The following is a 24,226-nucleotide window of genomic DNA, read 5'->3' as shown; positions in this document are numbered from 1 at the left end:
TTATTTATGTGGTGGGGGTGGGGGAGAGCATGCACATGTGCACACACAAGCAGGGGGTGTGGCAGAGGGAGAGGGAGAAGCAGGCTTAACCCTGAGCAGGGAGCCTGATGGGGACTCAATTCTGGGGTCCTGGGATCAATGACCCAAGCTGAATGAAGGCAGATGCCCAACGAACTGAGCCACCCAGGTGCCCCCCCCATTCTTCCTTTAAAGTCTATCTTCTATTAAGTGCAGTTCTGGGGGTCCTGGATGGGTCAGTTGGTTGGGCATCTGCCTTCAGCTCGGGTCATGATCTCGGGGTCCTGGGGTCCAGCCCCACGTTGGGCTCCCTGCTCAGCAGGGAGTCTGTTTCTCTCTCTCCCTCTCCCCCTCCACGCTCATGTGTGCTCTCTCACCTCTCTCTCTCAAATAAAATCTTTTTTTTTTCTTAATTTTTATTTATTTATTTAACAGAGAGAGCGAGAGAGATCACAAGCAGGCAGAGCGGCAGAGAGAGAGGGGAAGCAGGCTCCCTGCTGAGCAGAGAGCCCAATGCGGGGCTCAATCCCAGGACCCTGAGATCATGACCTGAGCTGAAGGCAGAAGTTTAACCCACTGAGCCACCCAGGTGCCTCTCAAATAAATAAAATCTTAAAAATAAATAAAATAAAATAAATCAATAAAAAATAAAATCTTAAGAAAAATAAAGGTGCAGTTCCATAGCTTTGCCTCCCACCCTGAGTCCAGTGTTCCAACGCTGCACACTGACAGCAGCCTCCTCTCCACCAATCTGTTCCCAAACGCCTACTCCATCGCGTCATGACTCTGCTCGTTCTGTAGAAGTAGCTCTCCTTTGCCCACTGGAGGGGCTCCAGGCCAGGAGCTAGCCTCCAAGCCTTCAGGCCAGGGCTGCCAGCAGGGCATCCCCCTCCCCACCCCCGGCCCTCCCCCAAGGAGGGAAAGGTGGCCAGCATCATGCTCCACCTAGTGGAGGCCGGTGGTCAGCACCACCTCCGCCTTCAGGCTGCACGGTCCAAATGCTAATCTGCCAAACAGCAGATCTGGCAGCAAACAAGGAAAAAGTCCAGGACGTGTGAAAGGCCTTCAGGGACCTTTACAGTTCGGTTCCAACCTACACTCCCACTTTATTATCTTTTCTAGGCAACAATTTCCAGCCAGAACACGATATTCATTCTGGAACTTTCTGTACTCTGTTGGCTTTCCACCTCTGTGTTTCCCTCCTTTCTCTAATTCTCTATATCATACTTCTCAAGACCCCGCTTAAGTCCTACCACCTACCCCACACTGTCCTCTTTGCCTCTTGGGACTTGTCAGAGTAACACACAAGTTAAGAGTATGTTTTCCTGGGGCACCTGTGTGGCTCAGTTGGCTAAGCAACTGCCTTTGGCTCGGGTCATGATCCTGGAGTCCTAGGATTGAGTCCCCACATCGCACTCCTTGCTCAGTGGGGAGCCTTGTTCTCCCTCTGACCCTTCCCTATCTCGTGCTATCTCTCTCATTCTCTTTCAAATACATAAATAAAATCTTTTAAAAAAAAAGAGTGTGTTTTCCAGACCTCTTATTGCCTGAGTCTCTCCCACGAACCAGATGTAATTAGCCGAGTCCCTTAACCTCTCAGTGCCTCAGACTTCTCACTGTAAAATGTGCACGAACAGCATCACCCCATAGGGTTGTGTGAGGATCACACAAGTTTGTACGAGCAAACTGCTGAGAGTAGCGCCTGGCATATACGACGTGTTATTATATTATCATTGCTGCCACAAACACTACTTGTGCCACCTTTTCTGGGACTAACTACCTATGTGCTACATCGTTCTATAAATGTTTTGCATCCTTTGGCTACCCGAAACACTGTTGGTTCCTTTTAAGTTGGGAACTTGAATGCAATCTTATACTTTGTGGGGCTGAGTACATTGCTGAACACACAGTAACCACTGATACTTATTAAATGAATAAAGAAAGCAGAAGTGAGGGGGTGCCTGGCTGGCTGTGGAATGTGCAATACTTGGTCTTGGGGTTGTGAGTTTGAGCCCCACGCTAGGTGTAGCGATCACTTAAATAGATAAATCAGCTTAAAAAGAAAGAAAGGAAGAAAAGAAGTAAGGAGACTTACAATTTCCTCAAGACACTGGATGGTCCCAACTGAGGCATTCACTAGTAGCAAAGAGAGATTCTGAATCAAAGCCTGGGCCTTGGCTCTGCGGGAAGAACAGAGAGTAGAGGTCATTAAAAACTGCTAAGTCTGAACCTGGCAAACAGGTTATTAGGGTTATCCGAACACAGCGTTGTGTAACCACAGAGGATGGGCTTGACAAGAAGTCCGCTCCCACCCTGAGCCCCATTCCAGATCTATAGGCCTATGGATTCAGAACTCTTCTAGAACTGTGCCCCTGCTCCCTGCCATTTCTTTAGGGGAGTGCAGACGTCCTATGAGGCTGGCCTCAGAAACGTCCACAAAGATGAAGGTACCACACTGACCTGGCAGAGTCCCCCTTGGGGCTGAGGTAGAGCTGGCGGTAGGCATTAAGCACAGCTTCCCGGACGCCAGGCTCCTTAGACCAGACGAGAGGCAGCATGCGGCGCACCCCGAGCAGGGCCTGAGGTACCCCAAATTGGAACACCATCACAAAGAATTCAATCACCTCCTGCACCACTGAGAGGATAGACACATGTCACCCATGTGCTTGGCAAAATTCCCTTAGTACTTAGCGCTAGAAGCTTTCTTAGTGTGGCAACGCTCAAGTGGCAGCTTTCCTCATTCTCCCTGAGAACGCTGACTCCCAGACGGCCCTCTCGGGAAATACTGTATGTGCTAAAATGTGTATGCTCCAAGGGGCTGCACGCAGCCAAAAGAAATAAAGAAATCCCTTTATTTTTGAAGGAGCAGACAGTCGTTAATAAAATATGGATGAGACTGGTTTTTCCAGCCCCAAGACCCAGACCTTCCAGAGAGGGAGGCTGGCCTACCCGTTGTCGTGTTCTCATACATCATCTTGCTGATGATGCTGATGGCCTCGGTAATCTTCAGAGAGAAGCTATAGGCGTCCTGCAGATACTGCACCAGCATCTCCTGCTTCACCAGCTCATCGTGTTCCCTGGCTTTCCCAGGCTCTGACGCACTGGGCTTGTCTTCACAGACTGTCCGTTCTGGGCCCGTGTTCCCTGCGGGGCCCTGGGAATTCTCCTGTGTGGAAGCTGCTGGGCCTAAGACAGAATTATGGGATAGTTATTGCTCAAGGACATATGGGACAATCCAACAGCTATTGGATGTGTTTCCTCAGTGGGAAGGTATACATTTAGAACCTACTCTAAATTATCTTGGTATTTCTCGATAAAGATTCGAAAGTCCTCTGTGGTTTGGAAACACTCTTTCACACTGTATGACTATTAATCTGAGGCCCTCGGGCTGCTTCCATTCCAGAGCAAAGCCACAGCCAGCTGTTCCTGGATTCCTTCAGCACTGGGTTCTGCTGGCCCAGTCAGCATCTGGGATAAAGTCAATGGCCCACAAATTCTAGCTGAAATGTTTTATTTGCTAACTGAAAAAGGAGAAGGAATTACCTTTGAAAATAGTCTCCAGGAGATTCAGGAACCTGGCCTCCTCTGAGTCCTCTGGGTCCATGTGACTGAAAGGTTCAGACTCCTGGAAGTGGCCCACGGCTTCTCGAGTGAGAAGAATGGCCTGCCTAGAAGAACATCCACCTGTTACCAACTTGGAAACCACAAGAGTGTCACTGCAACCTTCTGTCACGGAGCCTACCTCATGGTTCCATCAAGAAGCTAGACCTACTGCCCCAAAGAAAAGGAACACGTCTCATGCTTACAAAGTAGAGAAGTACCTACTCAGAGTAGAGCTCAAAACACTTTTCCTATTTCTGAAATGACAAGACTTCACAGTCTTCAAAAAACCTCAAATGATGCTTTTCAAATTTTAAAGGTCACAAACCTACTCCTAACATCTGGTTAAAAACTTTGCTAAGTCGGGGTGCCTGGGTGGCTCAGTGGGTTAATGCCGCTGCCTTCGGCTCAGGTCATGATCCCAGGATTCTGGGATCGAGCCCCGCATCGGGCTCTCTGCTCGGCGGGGAGCCTGCTTCCTCTTCTCTCTCTGCCTGCCTCTCTGCCTACTTGTGATCTCTGTCTGTCAAATGAATAGATAGAATATTAAAAAAAAAAAAAATCAATTCTCAGCTGGACTTCAGCAGTGACATCTTCACAAGCTTATATAAAAAAAAGAAAAAAAAAACTTTGCTAAGTCAAAGTTTGGAAAAAATAAGTGTTCGACAACTGATTAATTTATGGTACATCCATACGATGGGATTCCGTGTGGCCGTAAGAAATAATGAGGTAGCTATTTGTGCATAAATATTACAAACACTACTCTACATGGATCCTTAAAAAAGCCAGGTGGCAGATCAGTGGGTAGAAATTCGTATCATCTGTGTAAGGAGGGGAGGAAAAGAACTTAAGTTTGATTACACGTCTGTGTTATCTCTAGAGTAATGAGCAATAAACTCAGAAGGTTGCTTTTCTTGAAAAGGAGAACTAAGTGGCTGGGAAATAGGTTTGGAAGGGACTTTACAATACATGCCCTTTTTGTAATTTTAAATTTTGTACCATGTGAATGTACTAAAATTATTTTTTAAAGATTTTATTTTTAAGGGGCGCCTGGGTAGCTCAGTCGTTAAGCATCTGCCTTCTCAGGTCATGATCCCAGGGTCCCGGGATCGAGCCCCGAATCAGGCTCCCTGCTCAGTGGGAAGGCTGCTTCTCCCTCTTCCCCTGCTGTGTTCCCTCTCTCCCTATGTCTCTGTCAAATAAATAAATAAAATCTTAAAAAGATTTTAAGTAAGCTCTACACCTAATGTGAAGCTCGAACTCATGACCATGATCAAGAGTTGAGCCAGCCAGGTGCCCCTCATCAATCTCTTATTTTACAAATAAAGAAACTGAGGCCCAGGAAGTTTAAAAAACTAACTTGAAATTATAGAGCTAGAATTACAGGCTTTCTTCTTCAAATGGAGAGCTTTTGCATATTTAATTATAATATCATTTACATTTAGTTGTTTGTAAAGTTTCTTTAAACACTCCTAAAAGTACAAAAGCATGCTTAACAAAAGAAGTCAATCAGAGAAAGAAAATTATCACATGATTTCTCTGATATGAGGAATTTGAGAGGCAGGGCGGGGGGCAGTAATAGGGAGGGGAAAAAATGAAACAAGATGGGATCGGGAGAGAGACAAACCAGAAGAGACTCTTAATCTCATGAAACAAACTGAGGGTTACTAGGGAGAGGGTGGCCAGGTGACGGACATTGGGGAGGGTATGCGCTATGGTGAGCACTGTGAAATGTGTAAACCTGATGATTCACATACCTGTATTCCTGGGGCTAATAATACATTATAAGTTAATAAAAAATTATTCCTTAAAAAAAAAAAGGCATGCTTAATTGCAGACTATGCCTTTAGCATCAATCTGGTGTTCAGGACATTACTACAATGAAAACACCTACCATCACCTGGTGGCAGCATACCCTAAGTACAGTTCATTTGAAAGAAACTTTGCTCCTCAAAAGTTATTTCTAAACATAAAAAGGACATTAAAGAATCTTTCACATACTTGTAACTAGCCTTGGCAAGCAACTGGTGGATGCGTGTTTTCACGTCTTCACTGGTTTCTGTTTTAGCAATAGCCTCAAGAATCTCTTCTTCCTGGGGAAGCTTTAGCAGTTGCTGCAGAGTAGCCTTCAACTCTGGCAGCATGGCTTCCCACTCCTCCTCTGGGTCCACCACTGCAGCTGAAGGAGAAAGTCTCACTTAGACTCTTTCCTTGGACCTTCTGATGGCAGGGAGCAGCATGTCTAGGGTGGGGAATCCCATGCAGGAACTACTTACAAGCAGCTGCAGCTTGTCTCTGGGCCCTCATCTCTTGTAATTTCTGGGTTTCCTTCTGCAGTGGTCCAGCAAGGTCAGTGTCACTAAGCTACCAAGGTCAAATGAATTTCAGGGCCACTAATCACAGAATTTGATTCCTGTTTCCACTTAATTCCTTCTCTTTGGGGTAGGTCAAGCTTACTTACCTTGCAAGAAAAGGGATTATTGGCAAGAAAACTGGCCAGCAGCTGAATGGCATTTTTACATACTAACACCGACTTGTCTGCCAGACGTCCCACTGCTAGGGCCACCACTGTTTGGAAACGTGTCAAGGGGAGAGCCTGCATGGGGCAGGGAGAGAAGGGTGAGCTCACATCCCACATCATCCATTCTGCTCAAGTTGACCTTGAAGTACCCTCTAACTGAGCTCCCCACCCATTCTAAAGAAACTTTTTTATGGGATATGAAACAGTTTCTCTTTGTAGTGGTTAAGATACAGTGTAATCCTTAACTGTAGCCAAGCGTTCTTGTCCTTGGTAGAGGAAGACCTTTATCACTGCCAGTAACAATCCGAATCCTAGACTCTATTGTGGGACACTGGATTCCTTTTTTCTTTGGCCTGTACATAGAGTACTGTACATTTTTACCATGCAGAAGGTTAGTCACCTTCTGCTGGACGATTCGGGTAAAGAGCTGTAAGACACGGCTCCGCACAAAGGAGTTGACGTCATGGCCGTGGGCTTGCAAGGTGTCCAAGAACTGGTCTCTGGTGTCTCGGGCTGCTTCTTCCAGCTGATCACCATTCAGAACCTGCAGGACCATCTCTGCCATGGCTGCCAGCACAGCATTGCGCATCATGTAATTCTAAGGGAGGGAAACAGAATTGGTCTGAGGCACCACACTCCAGTCCTAACTCTCTTTTCCCCAAACTCTTGAGCCTGTCCAGGCACAAAGAAGTGGCAAGGCCTTAGGTTAAGGGTAAGTTTGCTTCACTATGAATTTTTCTGGTCAGCTGCTTATGTATTCACCCCGAGGCCACTGGAAGGGGCCGTGTCTGCTCAGAGGAGAAAGCAGGGACAAAATAAACAAGAGCCCCCAATAATTTTTCCCCATAAGCCTCATCACATCTACACACATTTGAAAAACATTCATTTCTACCCTTCATTGGAGGACTCAAAGCCTTTGGTCCTTACTAATAAAACACTCCCTCCCCCCCTCCCCTTCTCACATGTTACTGACAAAGAATGAGACACGGGAAAGTACAAATCAGCCCTAGGGTGCCAAGCAAGTCCACTGCAGGAGCTGGTGAACAGGGACTGGGGTTTTGCCAGGCCACGGGCCAGAGAATGGGGTCTCGCACAAGAAGTTAAAGTAGATTAGATGACTGAGTAGACTGTTTTTGTCCTTGACGTTCACCTAGAAGTGCCCTGCATCAGTTTGAGAGGCGATCAGGCAGAAAGAATGGAGAGGTGGCACTGTCTGGAGTGCGTGTAAGCTAGATGGTAGGAAGAATGGAAGGGGCTTTGTCCTGAGGAAGGGACCCCAAATCACAGACAAGTGACTCTCACTAGATCTAAGGTGTGGAACTGCCATCCCCTCCATCAGACCTGGATAAACCCAAATGATACTAAAACGGGGATTAATCAGTGGCTCTTTAGTCAATGAACTATATCTGCTTCTCTGTAGGAAGAAACTGCCGAGTTATGCTTACATAACCCAACTTCAAGAGAAAGCCGTCTTCTTGTTCTAAGAAACAGCCTTTCAGTAATGGACTTAAAATCCCCAGAAGAATTGAGATCCCTGGGGGACCACGTACCTCTCCATCCAGATGATCCAGCAAAACACACATGCTGGACATCAGGATGGCTGGGATGCGTTCTGCTAGTTCTGTCAGGAAGGCGGCAAAGCCCTTTGCCCCTGCAGGGTCCCGACTCAGCTCCTGGGGACACTTCTGCCCGATCTCTCTATGCAGGGAAGCAAACACAGCCACAGCAAGATAATTCAGTTCCTAGTAAGGGGAGGTAAGACTGCTATCTCATGTCTAAGAAAGCTACAGTGCACAGAGAACTTCCGATCTTTCGGTATCTTCCCCCTGAGAAAGAGGAGAATCAGAAACTTAGAGAAGAGTCACCTTACAATCTCCCCCACTATGCTCTTCATTCCATAATCAGTTGCCCACAGGCTCACAGCTGCCACCAGTACGGGGGCCAGGTGTTCAAAGTGCTGCAGCATCTGGATGATCTTCACCGTGGCACCTGTGGATGTACTAAACGTAAGAAATTATAGGCAAAATGGAAAACGTGGGGCAAAGCAGAGGGCTAACTTACTGAGCATATGGTTATAACGTGTCAAGGCGACACCGAGCAGGCGCGTGATGGCTTCCCGGGTGGGGCGGTTCTTCTGGTGACTAATGGTGGGGTTCTCCAGGAGGCGGTAGCAGAAGCCAGTAACCAAACTGGGAAAGGAAGGGAGGGAGATGATGAAGTCAGGTGTGTGGATTCCATTCCACTGGGGGCCCTTCTTCATTCATTCTCCCTTTCCTGCCCCCAAAGTTAGGAACTTCTAGCTTTCTTCATTGTATTTTTTTTTTTAAGACTTTATTTATTTATTTGACAGACAGAGATCACAAGTAGGCAGAGAGGGGAGATCCGGGAAGCAGGCTCCCTGCTGAGCAGAGAGCCCGATGCGGGGCTCGATCCCCGGACCCCGAGATCATGACCTGAGCTGAAGGCAGAGGCTTAACCCACTGACCCACCCAGGCGCCCCTTCATTCTATTTTTTAAATATATTTTATTTATTTGAGAAAGAGCGAGAGAGCAAGCATGAGTGGAGGGAAGGGTCAGAGAAGGGTCAGAGAAGCTGACTCCTAAGCAGGGAGCCTGATGTGGAGCTGGTTCCCAGGACCCTGAGATCATGAACCCAGCTGAAGGCAGATGCTTAACCGACTGAGCCATCCAGGTGCCCCTTTCTTCCTTCTATGGATTACCTTCTACACCATGTTGCTTTGCTGACTAGATAGGTGCTCTGTCTTTCAACCAGTTATGGGCCTACATAGAACCCAAATATATGATAAAAGGTAGGAGAAAGTAACCAAAGACTTGTTATGGTTAATCCAGTCCTCATCTGGATCAACCTTTTAGCTGCATTGGTTGCAGCTGACCATGCCATTCTCCTGGAAACACACTTCTCATCTGGCCAGATGCCAGACTCCCTTCCCCAGCGTACAATAAGGATTTCTCCTCTACTCTAGCTATGCTTACTGATTTAGTAATCTCATTCAGTCTTGGGGCTGTAAATAACATTTATGTAGATACACTGTATTCCAAATGGGTATCCTAGCTCAGACTTCTCTCCCATGCTCCAGATTTGTAAATTTAACATCAGAGTTAGACAACATTGACTGGATGTCTGAGAAGCACCTCAAACTTTATATGCAAACCAGAACTTCTAATTGTCACCCCTGAAAACACGCTGCACAGCCTTCCCCATATTTCAATGACTGCCAACTCTGTTCTTCCAAAAGCTTAGGCCCAAACCTTGGGGGCGTCATCCTTGACTCTCCCTCAGACCTCACACACATCCATCAGCTCATCCTGTAAGCTCTACCTTCGGGAAACAGGTACAGAATCCATGCACTTCTCCCCATCTCCATTGCCATTCTTGGCTCTTAACTTCCACTATCTCTTGCCCAAGTCACCACAACAGCCCCCTAACTGGTCTCCTGCTTTCTTTCCTTCCCTTCATAGTAATGACAGTAACCAGAGCGTGATGATTCTGTTAACACCCAAGTCAGGTCACCTTGCCGCCCTGCTCGGAATCCTTGAGCAGGGCCCCACGTCACGCTGAGAAGATGCCGAAGTCACAAAGGGCCAAGGAGCTGCATAGTCGCCCCTGCACTGCCTGTGGGACTTCACAGCCTGTCCCTTTCACCGGCCCTGCTGCCCTGTCTCCAGCTTTGCTGCTGTCACCTGTACACACCAGATACACGCCCTCCTTGGGGTCTTGGTACCTGCTGTTCCATTGCTCTTTTCCTTGCCCTTGTTATTCCTCCAGATCCTCTCATGGCTCACCTGGGCTCCTCTGGGTCTTTGCTCAAATGTCACCACCTCAAAGAGGTCTTGCCTGAATAGCTGATTTAAGATCACAGCTTTGTTCCATCAAACTCCCCATCCCCTCCTTTCTTGTTTCCACAGTAATAGCCTATAAAACACACCATATATTTTACTTATTTTAAAAATCATCTTCTGCTCTATAAATAAACTCTAAGAGGGCAGAAACTTTTGTTTCCAGTGCCTGTCATAATACAGCCATGCACCCAGAAGATGGTCAGTAAATACTGTCATCAATGAATAAATGCGCATTAAAGATGAGAAATTCATGGCAGTTCCTAATATTTGTCATCCACTTCCTAACAACTCAGTGTGACGAGTATACTTCTACGTGTTATACAGAATCGAGGCATGAAATGACATATTCAGAAAGAAGACGTATCTAGCGGCAAGGTTTTCCCTCCTCACGGCTCACTATTACCTGGAGCCATCTCAACCACCCACCTGACAAACTCCTCTTCAATTACTGAATGGTTCCACAGGTGACGAATGTCCAGCTGGAGCAGCTGTGTTAGAAGCTGAAGAACTGGCTGCCTCTCTTCTTCCCAGTCAAAGCCATGGGCGTTCTTGGCCCGGGCTTTCTTCCCCTAAAAAAGAATCATATGCACATTTAGGGGAAAATAAGAAAATAAAGTGGGTCACGATCTGCTAGTCTGAGTGCCCAAAACTACCCAGTACTGAGACGAGGTAGAAACGAACACAGTAGACATAAACAAATTCCAAAATATAGAAGAGCTTCTTGTCAGGGAAGGATATGCTATGATACTTTTGAGTACTTCCTCATATACCCTAAATAAGGACAGAAAGGACTCTCAGAATTGTTCCCCTATCTCTCCCCATCCTATCTCTCCAGGCCAGAAACTCCAGATTACCTTCCCAAGGTCCAAGTCCATTAGGCTTGTCTGGCTGCTCATGGTCTCAAAGGATTCCAAGAGGCGTATCAGAGCATAACAGTTCATTTTGAGAACATTTAGATGGGCGCTCCTGTCTGACACACTCAAAGCTTCATCATCCAGGACAGTGGGAAGTTCCTGGGAATGACGGGACACCACTGCGAGGGACAGAAGAGTCAGCTTCGTTCACTTTCCTCATCCACCCTGACTTCAAAACACCCAGCAACTGCAGCCATCAGATTACCAAAGATCTGTGTTTCATCTCTCAGTGGTCACAACACAAGCCAAGTCCTTTGGGACCCCTGACCTCGACGCCCTGAACATGCCCTGTCCCCACTCTCTCACTCCAGCCATCCCAGTTTCTCTCTGGTGACTAGAAGAACCGCCTCCATTAAAGAGGGGTAGTTCAAGAGTAGGAAATATTTCTTGTTGGTCTGCCCTTACAGCGAACACACACAACTCTGTATTGCCCACCAAGATTACAGACCTCAATAGGTCAAAGGTCCCCGGGCTTAGCCAAACCAACTGAATCACCACAGCCTTGATATCATCACATGGCTGATCAAATGTAGGAAACAATAAGCAAACAAACAGTGACAAACCCCTTCCATCCCCTACCCCCTGACCCATAAACACCTTTTATCAGGAATTCCAGAGTGTCTTCCTTGAGGCCAGGATCTATACTTCGAAAGTGACTATGAGGGAAAGAAAGTGTGGGGGGTGAGACAGGAAACTGCAGAGCCCATTCTAGATCAGATCAAACCTGAAGAATCTAATACTTAAAAATGTCTGTGAAATTGGTCAACTGAATAAATGCAGTGTTAAGTTGGGGTCAATGCTCATTAGTAGAGATTTCAGCATCCAGAGCCTTTACCAGTGAATCTGTAATTTGGAATTTCAGGACTAACATGCAAATTTAGGGTCAATAGCCAAAAGTTCTTAAACTACCAGTCAGCCATGTGCGTTATACTTACTGTAGAATGCTGTAGATGGTATCAAAGTGCTCCAGCATAGCCAGCGGCCCCTGAGCACGGAAGGCAGCCTGAAATGCTATAAAGATGAAAGAAACCAATTAATACAGACAGGAGAGGTCTTTCTGGTAAATTCTACGCAGAGTAGAAAATTGAGTTAATTACTTTTATTGGCCGAATCATGAAAACAGTTCATTTCGAAGTAATCTATTATAATAATAGTAAATCTTACATTTGTCCTGTTTTATAACGAAAGCCTTACTTGAGTTTCATTACATCTCTAAGTTCAATAAAGCAGATGGTATTATGCCTATTTTAGGAGAAAAGGAATTAAGTCTCCAAGCAGTTGTGTGACCGTTCAGTGTAGTTAGTAGTGAACACAAACTCAGGATCTCTTTTTTTTTAATTTTGAAATTACAAAAGTGGCAAAAAAACATACAAAGTTCTTACACTTTTCACTCTAATAGTGTTAACATCTTATATAACCACAGCACAAGAATCTATCCTAAAATAAGAAATTAACCTTAACTCAATGTTATTAATGAATCTACAGACCTTATGTGAATTCTGTTAGTTGTTCTATTTATGTCCTTTTCCTGGTCCAGGATCCCACCCAGGATCCCACAGTGCATTTATTTGTCATATTTCCTTAGTCTCCTCCTATGTTTTTCACAGTCTTAACACTTTCGAAATATGCTAGTCAGTTATTCTATAAAATGTCTCTCCATCTGGGATTGTTTACTATTTTCTCATGATTAGACTGAGGTTATGCATTTTTGGCAAGATGAATGCAGAAGGGAGGTTGGGTCCTTTCAATGTATCCTACCAAGAAATACATGATATCAAAGCCTTATTACTATGTTAATTTTGGCCCCTTGTTAGTGTTTGCCAGGTATCTCCTCTGTAAAGTTATTATTTTCCCCCTTTGCAGTAATTAAGTATTTTGTGGGGAGATACTTTGAAACTGTGCAAATATCCTGTCTCTCATCACATTTTGCCCATTATTTTAGGCATCTGTCCATGATTCTTGCCGGCCACAATTATTACTGAGGTATTTACTATATGGTGATTTGTCTTTTTTCTTTCTCTTTAAAAGATTTTATTTTATTTTTTAAAATATTTTATTTATTTATTTGACAGACAGAGATCACAAGTAGGCAGAGAGGCAGGCAGAGATAGAGGAGGAAGCAGGCTCTCCAATGAGCAGAGAGCCCGATGCGGGGCTCGATCCCAGGACCCTGGGATCATGACCCGAGCCGAAGGCAGAGGCCTAACCCACTGAGCCACCCAGGCGCCCCAGATTTTATTTTTAAGTAAGCTCTACAACCCAATATGGGGTTTGAACTCACAACCCCAAGATCAAGAGTCGTATGTTCTCCCAACTGAGCCAGCCAGGTGCCCCGTATGCTGATTTTTCTTTCTCCATCATTCCTTCTACACTTACTAATTGGAATGCCACTCGAAGGATGAGCTGTCCCTTCCCCCTCAATTATTTATTCAAATCAGAGTATACTCATGGATATTTCTTTTATTCTGTTTTATTTTATTTATTTATTTATTTATTTTAAAGATTTTATTTATTTATTTGACAGACAGAGATCACAGGTAGGCAGAGAGGCAGGCAGAGAGAGGAAGGGAAGCAGGCTCCCTGCTGAGCAGAGAGCCCGATGTGGGGCTCGATCCCAGGACCCTGGGATCATGACCTGAGCCGAAGGCAGAGGCTTTAACCCGCTGAGCCACCCAGGCGCCCCTTTTTATTCTGTTTTAATTCATTCCTCCTACTATCTATTTTGTTGCTCAGATTATCCCATATTTGACCACTGGGAGTTCCTTCAACTTGACTTGTGTCCTTTCAACTTGCTCCCTTCACTTTCACTCTCCCAGTTTCTTGTACCATAAGATGTTTCAGGCTCATCTGGTACTTTCCCTGGCCCAGTCTTGGAATCAACCATTCTCAGTAGAGTCCTGGTTTCTTTTATGGAAGTCCGACATCTAGGAACCAAGTTTGAGGCACTAGTTAGGTCTACTGCTATTGGAGTATCATAGTTTTTAGGCCTTCTCAGCAGAGAACAGGAGGCATGTATGTATATATACATATCCCCCATATCTATTTTTATTTGTGTATATATTAAGAACATGAGTTCATTTACATATTTCCTTAATCCTGGTATAACTATAAAAGAATTTCAGAATTGCTAACCTAAACACTTATAAAAATATTTACTAACTTAGATTATAACAATTGTGTTAAGTTCTTCTTTCCAGAGTATATAGTCAAAATACTACTGGTCTTCAGTTATGTAGGTTAGCTCTTTTCTTCCCTACTTTGTAATGTGATTATGTCAGACACTTGTAACATACTTGTTTGTAATTGTCCCTCAGAATAATATACTGCTTAAAATATAACTAACTAATGAGTTGTACTGGTCATGCAAGCATGCTTAAAGATGACCCTGCGAAAAACCTGTACTAGCAACAGGCCTCTGGTGGAGAGGATGATACATGTCAGTGGAAGCCAAGCAGCTGGGAATCCCTGCCCCGCTCAGGGCAGAAGGCGGACCTGCTTCCGTTTTTAGTTGTCTCCCCCTCTACTTCAGAGAAAGCCTCCTGTTAAGGTAATCCCTTTAAGTGCACCCACTCAACTACAAATCCAGGCTGCTGGACAAGACACACCTTACTCTTCTTCTTGTTTACCTCTAAGACTTGTAACCAATATAGGACTCACATTCCTTTTGTTTACCTACTAGGCCTATGGCTATTGTATAACCTTCTTTTCTTCTCCTTTGTCGTTACCTTGTATCTAATAAATGCCCCACTGAGGAGTTGCTCCCGCAACAGTCCTTCCAGCTGTCTTCCCCTGCTCCCTCTCTCTTACAGCTGATTTGTTTGTGCCTCATTCTTCTCCCATGCCCCTTGGGAAAGCAGCACTTGTTACCACTTTTTACTACATTTTGAAAACCCAGTGTCTTTTGATTCTCAGGTCCAATGCTCTTTTCATCCTGACCGTATTGTTTCTAGATAAATACTTCAGTATCAAGGGAAGTAGAATTGAATTATGTCTTACAACATGTAGGAGTGGCAAGGCAGTATGGGAATTAGGTTTTGAACCAAGTTGTTCACCAAGCTCTTTCTGAGGAAGGGGAAGAAAAGAATTCACTGAATTCATCTTTTCTCCAATGCCAAGTTGGTTTGCCTTGAAAGTAGAACCAGAATCTTGTACTCTAAGTATCGTTGCTGTCACTGACCTGATTCACTGTAGTGTTAGGACGTCAAACTACGTATAAATATGCTGTGATTTTTTTTTTTTTAAGATTTTATTTATTTGACAGGGATAGAGAGCACACAAGCAGGGAGAGGGAGAGGGAGAAGCAGACTCCACACTGAGCAGGGAGCCCGATGTGGGGCTTGATCCCAGGACCCTGGAATCATGACCTGAGCTGAAGGCGATGTTTAAACATCTGAGCCACCCACAAGCCCCTTTTCTGTAATTTTTAAATAAGCTGTCTTATTCCTCTAGTTCTTATAGTCTCCCTAGCCTTATATATAATCATAACACATTCTCCTCTTCCTTTATACTTCTTACCCTACGCCTCTCTGACTTTAGTAGATGACAGTCTTCCACTTCATCAAAAAGAACAAAACCCAAAGCACAGGTTCTCACTTATCCTACTCCCTGTCAACAAGGCCCTCTACCAACATCTTCCCATTCTTTGCTTGAGTCTTAAGCAAAAAGTTTCTCTCATCTAAAACTAATGTGTCTCACTGCCCCAAAGATTTATCTCCTCTTTTTCACTTTTGCTTTTACCCTGTTGAGGACGTGCTCTTATCCTGACAACAGGCTCAGGCCTCCCTTTAAAATAAATAAAACAAATATGCTCAATACCTTTCATTTGACCTTGCTATCATAGGCCTTTTAAATTGTGTCTCCTCTTTCAATTTCCTGAAATCTGTTTCTGAGATTTACCAATCTAACAACTATTCTTCTCAAAGATTACCAACTACCCATTTTTCATTACAACCAGCGATTTTCTTGGTCCATATATCTCTTTAATTCTTTGAAGCATTACCCACTGATCTAGTCTAGAGTCAGACTAGTCAAGGTTTACGTTTGGCTTGAACATTTACCAGGCCAAGCTACTTAGCTTACTAAGTCTGTTTCCTCTTCTCTAAACTGCGTGGAATAAAAGATCACACTTCTAGGGCTTTTCAGGATGGTAAAGGTTGAGATAATCCCCACAAAGAAATCAGAACAATATTAAGCACACATATCTATCTATGTTGTACGCACAGTATTTCTGCTTGAGGCCATATTACATATTCAATTCTCTGTTCTGCTTTTTAAAATTTAATATTACAATAAGCATATCATAAAACCTTTGTAAATAATTTTTAATGGTCACATAATATTCCACTGAATGCATGTATCTTAATTAACTTACTATTCTTCTATTGTTAGGCATTGTGATTTCTTTCTTTCTTTTTTTTAAATAGGTTTCATGCCCAACATGGGGCTTGAACTCATGACCCTGAGATCAAGAGTCCTTTGCTCTACTGACTCAGCCGGGTGCCCCTATTGTTAGACATTATGGTCTAATTTTTTCCATTGAAATTCACAACACCGGACACCTGGGTGAGCTCTCAGTTGGTTAAGCATCTGCCTTTGGCTCAGGTCATGATCCCAAAGTCCTGGGATCCAGTTCTGTGTCAGGCTCCCTGCTCAGTGGGGAGTGTGCTTTTCCCTCTGCCCCTCCCCTTGCTCATGCTCCCCCCCCGACCCTGGGGCCCCCAAAATTCACAACATGTTTATTCCCTTGGCAAATCTGGATTAAATCCAACTGACTGCTTACTCCATTCATGTAACCACACAAATAAAAATGGCTTGACAAAAATACACAATCATGCCGCCTATTCTCACTTTAAACTTATGACCATCAATCTCAAGTGGACCCTTAGTACTTCTTGCTAAGCCTATTACAAATTCCCAGGCCTACTCACTTTCCTCTAGGCAATTATTTCCTATCTTTCCTCTGCTCAGAAGATCAAGAACTTCTTTCCCAGCTCCCTTCCAGTTAAAGGGTTCACTTCCTATCTCAGGGAGAAAATAGAATCACACAGAAGAGAATTTCCAGTTGCCCTGAGATCTGTATCTTCCTGCACTATCTGCATCTGTGCCCATGTACCCTGCCTTTTCTTCTGCTGCTACGGAAAAACTCTCCCATGCTCTAATAAAAACATCTCCTCCCACTGTGCACTGGATCCCACACTCTCTCACCTACTACAGATACTGCCCCAACGCTCATCCTCTTCCCCTCCTGCATCATCAACCTTTCTTTCTCTGAGTGCTTTCATTCAGCACACACACATGTAATGCCACCCAGCTTACCAAAAAATCCTTCCTCAATTCTATCTCCCCATCTACTCCATTTCTCTGTTCCACATTAAAGCAAAACAACCAGAGTTATCTAAACTGTCCTCCCATTTTCACATAAACTTCTTTCATTTAGGCTTTTGCCCCATTGCTCCTCTGAAACTGCCTTCCCCAACACTGCAATAGCCACATTGCAAAATCCAGTCATTAATTGGCAGTTAAGCTCTCCCTTTCTTTCTTTCTTTCTTTCTTTCTTTCTTTCTTTCTTTCTTTCTTTCTTTCTTTCTTTTTAAAGATTTTATTTATTTGACAGAGATCACATCAGGCAGAGAGGCAGGCAGAGAGAGAGAGGGGAAGCAGGCTCCCTGCTAAGTAGAGAGCCCGATGTAGGGCTCGATCCAGGACCCTGGGATCATGACCTGAGCTGAAGGCAGAGGCTTTAACCCACTGAGCCACCCAGGAGTCCCAAGCTCTCCCTTTCTTTTTGAAATAGTCTCATCATTTAGCCTCCAGGTAGCACCTCTGTTCACTTTCTCCCTCAATGACTGGCCGTTAGTGTCTCCTACTGCTTCCTTCTCATCTTCCCAGCTTCTACATATTGGACTGTCTCAGATCTTATGTTTTTAAGTTGCTTTTCATCTCTGTCTACATTCAAATTTCTTCCTTTAAATGTCCTCTACATGCTCAATGTCAGACCCTAAATATATACCTGCAGATGGCATCTCTCCCCCCAACTCCAGAACTCTACAACCAACAGACCAAACCTGCTCCTCTCAGGCGCCTGGGTGCCTCAGTCAGTTAAGCATCTGCCTTCAGCTCAGGTCGTGATCCCAGGGTCCTAGGATCCAGTCCCACGTCAGGCTTCCTGCTCTGCAGGGAGTCTGCTTCTCCCTCTGCTCCTCCTCTCACTTGTTCTCTCTGTCTCTCAAATAAATAAGAATCTTAAAAAAAAGTAAATAAACCTGTTCCTCTTATATTCTTCTCCATTTCAGTAAATGGCATCTCCATTCTTCCAAAAGCCCTGTCATGCTAGATTCTTCTTTTTCTAACCCTATAAATTCAAGCCAATCCATTAATAGTCTTGTTTGCTCGACTTTCAACATCTGTTCAGTACCTAATTTTTTATAATTACCTCCACTGCTATCACCCAGGCAAGCAACCTGGTACTACTGTATTAGTCTTGCAATCAGTCTCCCTGCTTCTTCCCTTGCCACTCACACTCTCTATTCAAAACAGTGATATTCTTTAAAAAAAGATTTATTTACTTATTTATTTGACAGACAGAGATCACAAGTAGGCAGAGAGGCAGGCGGGGGGTGGGGGAAGCAGGCTCCCTGCTGAGCAGGGAGCCCAATGCAGGGGCTCGATCCCAGGACCCTGATATCATGTCCTGAGTCAAAGGCAGAGGCTTTAACCCACTGAGCCACCCAGGCACCCCAACAGTGATATTTTTAAAATGTCAGACCATGTCACTCCTCTGCTCAAAACCCAGTGGGTTTCAAACTCATTCACACTGAAGCTAAATCCTTAACACGACCTGTAAGACTAGATTAGTACTTCTCCAATTTAAATGTGCATCTGAATTACCTAGGGATTTAAAAGATTGATTTTCTGATTCAGCAGTTCTGAGTTAGAGCTTGGATTTCTGATAAGTTCCTAAATCATGATTCTAATGTTGCTAGTCTGAAGACCACACTTGGAGGAGCATGACTATAGAGGAATCTGGATCACTTCTCACCTGACCTCTTTTGCCCTAGCTTATTCCACTCCAACCAGATTGGCATCTCCCCACCTCAGATCCCCAGCACTGGCTTTTGTCTCTGCTTAGAATGCCTATGAGAATTGGCATAGTTCACTTCTTCACTTTTTTTTTTTTTTAAAGATTTTATTTATTTATTTGGCAGACAGAGATCACAAATAGGCAGAGAGGCAGGCAGAGAGAGAGGAAGGGAAGCAGGCGCCCCTCTAAGCAGAGAGCCCGATGCGGGGCCCAGTCCCAGGACCCTGAGATCATGACCTGAGCCGAAAGCAGAGGCTTTAACCCACTGAGCCACCCAGGCACCCCTACTTCTTCACTTTTAAGGCCTCTGCTCGAATGTCTCCTATCAGAAATCCTTCTCTGATCATCCAACATAAAATGCAGTTCCTACCCTGCCACACCTTTTTTTTTTTTTTTTTTAAGATTTTATTTATTTATTTGACAGAGAGAGAGTGAGAGAGAGTACAAACAGGGGAAGCAGCACAGGGAGAGGGAGACACAGGGAGAGGGAGACGCAGGTTCCCCATCAAGCAAGGAGCCTGATGCAGGACTTGATCCCAGGACCCTGGGATCATGACCCGAGCCAAAAGCAGATGCTTAACGACTGAGCTACCCATGTGCCTTTGTCACATCATGTCTTGTTTACCTTGCTTATATTTCTCCCTGGCACTTTCAACCATCTGACAAATCCCATATTTATTTATTCCTTGTTGAGAACATTGAGAGGAAGAACTTTTCAACTTGTATGTTTTGTTGTATCTTCACTACCCAGAACAGTGCCTGCCTGGCACACAGTGCATCATCAGTAAACACCTGTTCAACAAATTAAACAATTTGTTCTTGTAGAACTTATAGTTAGGGTTCTAAACACCAAAAGCAATGCAACTTTTATAAAAAACAACAACAACAAAACTCTAATAGTGATTATCTATTTAAAAAATGATGCATTGGGACACCTGGGTGGCTCAGTTGGCTTCTGGCTTAGGTCAGATCCCAGGGTCCTGATAACTCGCTGATAACAGGCTCACTGATAACATATAAATCGCCTTGTTCAGCTCTAGGTTTCAATGGATAACTGCATTGTACATACACTGTTCAGTGTCGCAGCTATACATGTGTGTTTGTTTGTTTTCCCCCATTACTACACTCTTGGAAACAAGAGATCTAAACTTTAAAAAAATTTTACCTAAAACAGGTCAGATCAAGTCCCACTCATTCTGAGAAAGCTACCTTCTCCTATAACCTTTAAATCCACCCGAACTTAATTTTGGCGTATGATAAGAGATAAAGATTAAAAATAAGTTTTTGTCCGGGGCACCTGGGTGGCTCAGTGGGTTAAGCCGCTGCCTTCGGCTCAGGTCATGGTCTCAGGGTCCTGGGATCGAGTCCCGCATCGGGCTCTTTGCTCAGCGGGGAGCCTGCTTCCCTCTCTCTCTCTCTCTCTGCCTGCCTCTCCATCTAATTGTGATCTCTCTCTGTCAAATAAATAAATAAAATCTTAAAAAAAAAAAAAAATAAGTTTTTGTCCAAAGAGTAGCCACATACACCCAGACCGTTTACTGAATAATTGAGAAAAGGAGGTCAACGTGTACATTCTTCATGTAATACATCCCAAGCAATGCTAGGAAAAAACAGTGACTAGGAAAGACATGTTCTTTGTCCACATGGAGCTTAGTGGAGCAGACAGACAATATAATTACATGTGGGATGGTTGTTTTGAAGTGCTAAGCACAGTAGCAGCATGGGGTCTTACCTCTAAGCTGTGATGGAAGATTTCTGATGGACAGTATCTCTTGCACAACATACTGATTCACCCCTCCACTTTTCAACAACTCCTCGGGGGATAAAGGCAGACGGAACTCATACAGTTGGGGAGACATCTTTCTCCCACTGGCTCACAGGGCTGGAACCCAAACAGCAAATAGGTTAGGGTTTATATCTAAGGCCTGTCTTTTTATCTGGTTCTGTTATTCCTTTCCCTTCAATATATGATGCTTATATCAAACTTATATCAAGCTGGTAACATTACCTCAGAAGATGTGAGATCAACCCTGGACTAGAATCTAATTCTAGTTGTGACTCTGCCACTTGGTCATGTCACATAACCCGGTGAACCGCATCTGCAAAATGGAGTTACTTATCTCTGATTATTTTACAAAGTTGCTCTGAGGATCAAATGAGTCAAGGGCTATGAAAATGTTTACAGAGCTGTAAAGTGATGTATCAATGCATCAAGTTAGCATTATTATTTCCGTTGTTATGGACAAAGTTTAACACAAAGACCGTCTCACCCGAGGCCAGGACAGTGAGCCAGCATGGGTTAGTGGGTGTCCTAGCCCCAGAATGGGAGTATTAACATTTAATACATATTTGTTTACAATGTATCACCTACTCGATGGGCTATTTGAATACATCATACCTGATCTAGTTCTCCAAATACTAATATCAAGGAATGCATAGTAATATAACCCAATTTACAGATGAGGAAATTGAAGCTTAGAAAGTTAGGCGATTTGCCCATATTCCGTAGCGGATCTGTAAAACGTACTGTTTCTACTACATCTTACCCCAAGGATATACGCACGGAACTTCCTGCCTCTCCTGCCCGGTCTAATACCGCGTCATACTGCCCCGAGCCCAACATGCCCAGTCTCTCATTCCCCGCCGCCCATTAATACCACACCTCAGAACTCAGCCGTCGCTCCTCCGACTCAGGTCGCGAGGCGAAATGAAGAGAAAAAGACGGAGTGCACAATACGCACCAATCAGTACCGCAGCTCTCGAGCGGGCAGAGAAACCGGCCAATCCCCGGCAGCAGGAGGCAAAGAGCCGCCTCAGAGCCAGGCGCCGTGCGGGCAAAGCCACAAACGTGGAGTTCAAATCTCAACGGCCGTTAGGAGGCCAATCGCGACACTCACTGCAGAAACCGGCCAATCACTCCGCAGGAGGCGGGAAGCCGGGCCGCGTTGCCGAGGGAAGGGCGGGGTCTAGATCCCGCGCCCTTTCTCCTCGCCTGGCGGCTGCAGGGTTCTCCTCCGCTTCTAACCGGGAATTGGTAGCGTCCCTGGGCTAGGGCTCACTCAATCATCCCCCCAGGACAGGAGGCAAGTCCAAGCCGGGACTTCCGCCATCGCCTCTGCTATGTGACGTCCAGCAGATCACTTCACTCTCTGAGCCTTACATTTCCTCTCCAGGAGAAAAGGGGTAATAAAAACAGCTACAGCGCAAAACTGATGTGAGGCACAGAAAAAAGAAGCTCGGGGTTCCAGGGTCTGCACCTTCATCTCCCTCACAGTTGAAGGACAACCCAGGATAGAGAGAATTTTCTTGAAATTCAGTTCAGGGGCCTCCCAGGCAACCACGAGACCAGCGGCTCCGTCGTTCTGACGCTCCCAGATTTCTGCAGGCGAACCGGAAGCACCGGGGAGGGGCGGAGCGGGAGGTTGTCAAGGTCTCCGTACTTCGGCACCAGGAGGGCGGGGCTTATGGCTGGGGAAGGCGGGGCCGAGGCGGGGTGAGGCCCAAGATGGCTCCCTGCGTCTAGTGCCCTCTGACGCCAGTGCGGAAGGTCCCTGTCATCTCTTTGAAGGCCACGTGCGACGCTGCGCTGTTGTGGGGGAGAGACGAGAGCAATGGCAGGGAGCCTCTCTTTGGGGGCAGGAAGGGTCCTATGGGGCGGGGTGCCCTTGGCCTGCAGAAGCTTCTCTCTGGGTAAGTGACTCATACAGAAAAACGCCAGAGAACTGCTTGTTTTGTAAGTAGCTCATATTCATTCCATTTCTTCCCCATCCCTAGGTATTCCTAGAATGTTCCATGTAAGGCTCACCCTTCCTCCTCCCAAAGTGGTTGATCGTTGGAACGAGAAAAGGGCCATGTTCGGGGTGTATGACAACATCGGGATTCTGGGTAAGACGTGACTCTGCGGCATAGAATCTCAGAATGGCAGTTGTGCCTTAAAGACTTTTTTTGGACCAGTGTAGGAACGGTACCATGCTCAATAGTAAGAGTAGACACGTGCGTGTCTATTTACGTTGTGTACGGTGCTGTTACTTCTTAGAATAACTTTTTCACTTTACAGCCGAGGAAACTGAGGCATAGAGACATTGTGTGACTTTCCCAAAGCTGGTAAATGGCAAAATTTGAACCCCCAGCAACCCGAAAAGACTGGCTCCACAGACTGTGCTTTTTTTTTTAAATTTCACTTATTTATTTCACAGATCACAAGCAGACAGAGAGGCAGGCAGAGAGAGAGTGGCTGGGTGGGGGTGGCGTGGGGAGCAGGCTCCCTGCTGAGCCGAGAGTGTGATACGGGGCTGGATGCCAGGACCCTGAGACCATGACCTGAGCTGAAGGCAGAGGCTTATTAACCCACTGAGCCACCCAGGCGCCCCGAGGCTGTGCTCTTGATCATGTGGTGTAATGTGTCTTGTCTGTAGGTGTAGGTCAGGGAAATGGCAACTCTGTGCTGAAGGCTTAGCGGGTGGAGGCTGGCTTCCCTCTTGTCTTGGAACTAATACCCTCTCTCACATTACACAGGAGACTTTGAAAGGCACCCCAAAGAACTGATCAAGGGCCCCAGATGGCTTCGAGGCTGGAAGGGGAACGAATTACAACGTTGTATCCGAAAGAAGAGAATGGTTGGAAACAGGATGTTCCTTGATGACCTGCACAACCTTAACAAGCGCATCAGTTACCTCTACAAACACTTTAATCGGCATGGAAAGTATCGGTAGAAGAGAAACCTGGAAACTGTGGAAGAGGCACATCTGTCACGTAGAGAAGGGGAACAGTTCTTTTCCTTATAAGGAAAGGAATTTGTATGCTCTCTGTAATAAAATGGGGCTTCTTTGGAATCTGTTATCCTCATACTTTATTTTACTCTAGTTGAACTTTTACTCATTCGTGTAGACTATGAAGTCTGACTCATCCATAAGTCTTATAGTCTTGGGTTTGGACTTAACCATCTGCCCTTTGCAGACTAGCCATACCTATACCTTTTAAAAAATAAAAATTATTATTATTTTTAAAGATTTTATTTATTTGACAGAGAGAGATCACAAGTAGGCAGAGAGAGAGAGAGAGAGAGAGAGAGGAGGAAGCAGGCTCCCTGCCGAGCAGAGAACCCGATGTGGGACTCGATCCCAGGACCCTGAGATCATGACCAGAGCCAAAGGCAGAGACTTAACCCACTGAGCCACCCAGGCACCCCCAAAAATAAAAATTATTGTTGGCACTTTTTGCATTTAGCCCTTC

At 45.2% G+C, this 24,226-nt stretch overlaps 2 protein-coding genes and 1 non-coding gene across 4 annotated transcripts in view; 1 reads left to right on the top strand and 2 right to left on the bottom strand.

Annotated features, from left to right (window-relative positions):
- Window positions 1-22,368, bottom strand: part of NCAPD2 (non-SMC condensin I complex subunit D2) — a 29,811-nt gene extending 7,443 nt beyond the window's left edge. Inside the window, exons 1-17 of one of the 2 annotated variants that reach the window (XM_047739687.1) lie at window positions 21,657-22,368; window positions 20,727-20,876; window positions 11,850-11,925; window positions 11,512-11,570; window positions 10,855-11,033; window positions 10,427-10,569; window positions 8,201-8,328; window positions 8,005-8,128; window positions 7,690-7,837; window positions 6,540-6,737; window positions 6,080-6,214; window positions 5,895-5,982; window positions 5,620-5,797; window positions 3,562-3,686; window positions 2,968-3,204; window positions 2,479-2,653; window positions 2,114-2,198 (exon numbers count right to left, since the gene is read on the bottom strand). In XM_047739687.1, the coding sequence (XP_047595643.1) occupies window positions 2,114-2,198; window positions 2,479-2,653; window positions 2,968-3,204; window positions 3,562-3,686; window positions 5,620-5,797; window positions 5,895-5,982; window positions 6,080-6,214; window positions 6,540-6,737; window positions 7,690-7,837; window positions 8,005-8,128; window positions 8,201-8,328; window positions 10,427-10,569; window positions 10,855-11,033; window positions 11,512-11,570; window positions 11,850-11,925; window positions 20,727-20,853 (2,205 nt within the window). In that variant the 5' untranslated portion in view covers window positions 20,854-20,876; window positions 21,657-22,368. The remainder of the gene's footprint in view (window positions 1-2,113; window positions 2,199-2,478; window positions 2,654-2,967; window positions 3,205-3,561; window positions 3,687-5,619; window positions 5,798-5,894; window positions 5,983-6,079; window positions 6,215-6,539; window positions 6,738-7,689; window positions 7,838-8,004; window positions 8,129-8,200; window positions 8,329-10,426; window positions 10,570-10,854; window positions 11,034-11,511; window positions 11,571-11,849; window positions 11,926-20,726; window positions 20,877-21,656) is intronic. The other variant, XM_047739688.1, reaches the window with a different exon arrangement.
- On the bottom strand, window positions 11,106-11,434 carry LOC125108148 (small nucleolar RNA U85). The gene has a single exon (XR_007129824.1). It is a non-coding gene; the product is annotated as a small nucleolar RNA U85 (small nucleolar RNA).
- Window positions 22,369-22,441: 73 nt separating the features above from the next.
- MRPL51 (mitochondrial ribosomal protein L51) lies at window positions 22,442-23,826 on the top strand. Its single transcript, XM_047739717.1, has 3 exons — window positions 22,442-22,684; window positions 22,769-22,879; window positions 23,510-23,826. Exons 1-3 carry the CDS (start codon window positions 22,606-22,608, stop codon window positions 23,704-23,706), a joined length of 387 nt encoding a protein of 128 aa, XP_047595673.1. The 5' UTR covers window positions 22,442-22,605; the 3' UTR covers window positions 23,707-23,826.
- Window positions 23,827-24,226: the final 400 nt, after the last annotated feature.

Source organism: Lutra lutra, chromosome 8, assembly GCF_902655055.1.
Source record: "Lutra lutra chromosome 8, mLutLut1.2, whole genome shotgun sequence".
In the NCBI taxonomy this organism is placed as follows: Eukaryota; Metazoa; Chordata; class Mammalia; order Carnivora; family Mustelidae; genus Lutra; species Lutra lutra.
Note: the sequence above shows the minus strand (reverse complement) of the source record. Positions and strands in the feature narration are given on the sequence as shown.

What these genes read in the sequence shown, in the direction of transcription:
- MRPL51 (XM_047739717.1), top strand. Translation starts at nt 22,606, where the DNA reads ATGGCAGGGAGCCTCTCTTTGGGGGCAGGAAGGGTCCTATGGGGCGGG. An exon ending in CTGCAGAAGCTTCTCTCTGG is followed by an intron (nt 22,685 to 22,768) that starts GTAAGTGACTCA and finishes CCCCATCCCTAG; the next exon opens with GTATTCCTAGAATGTTCCAT. An exon ending in TGACAACATCGGGATTCTGG is followed by an intron (nt 22,880 to 23,509) that starts GTAAGACGTGAC and finishes CACATTACACAG; the next exon opens with GAGACTTTGAAAGGCACCCC.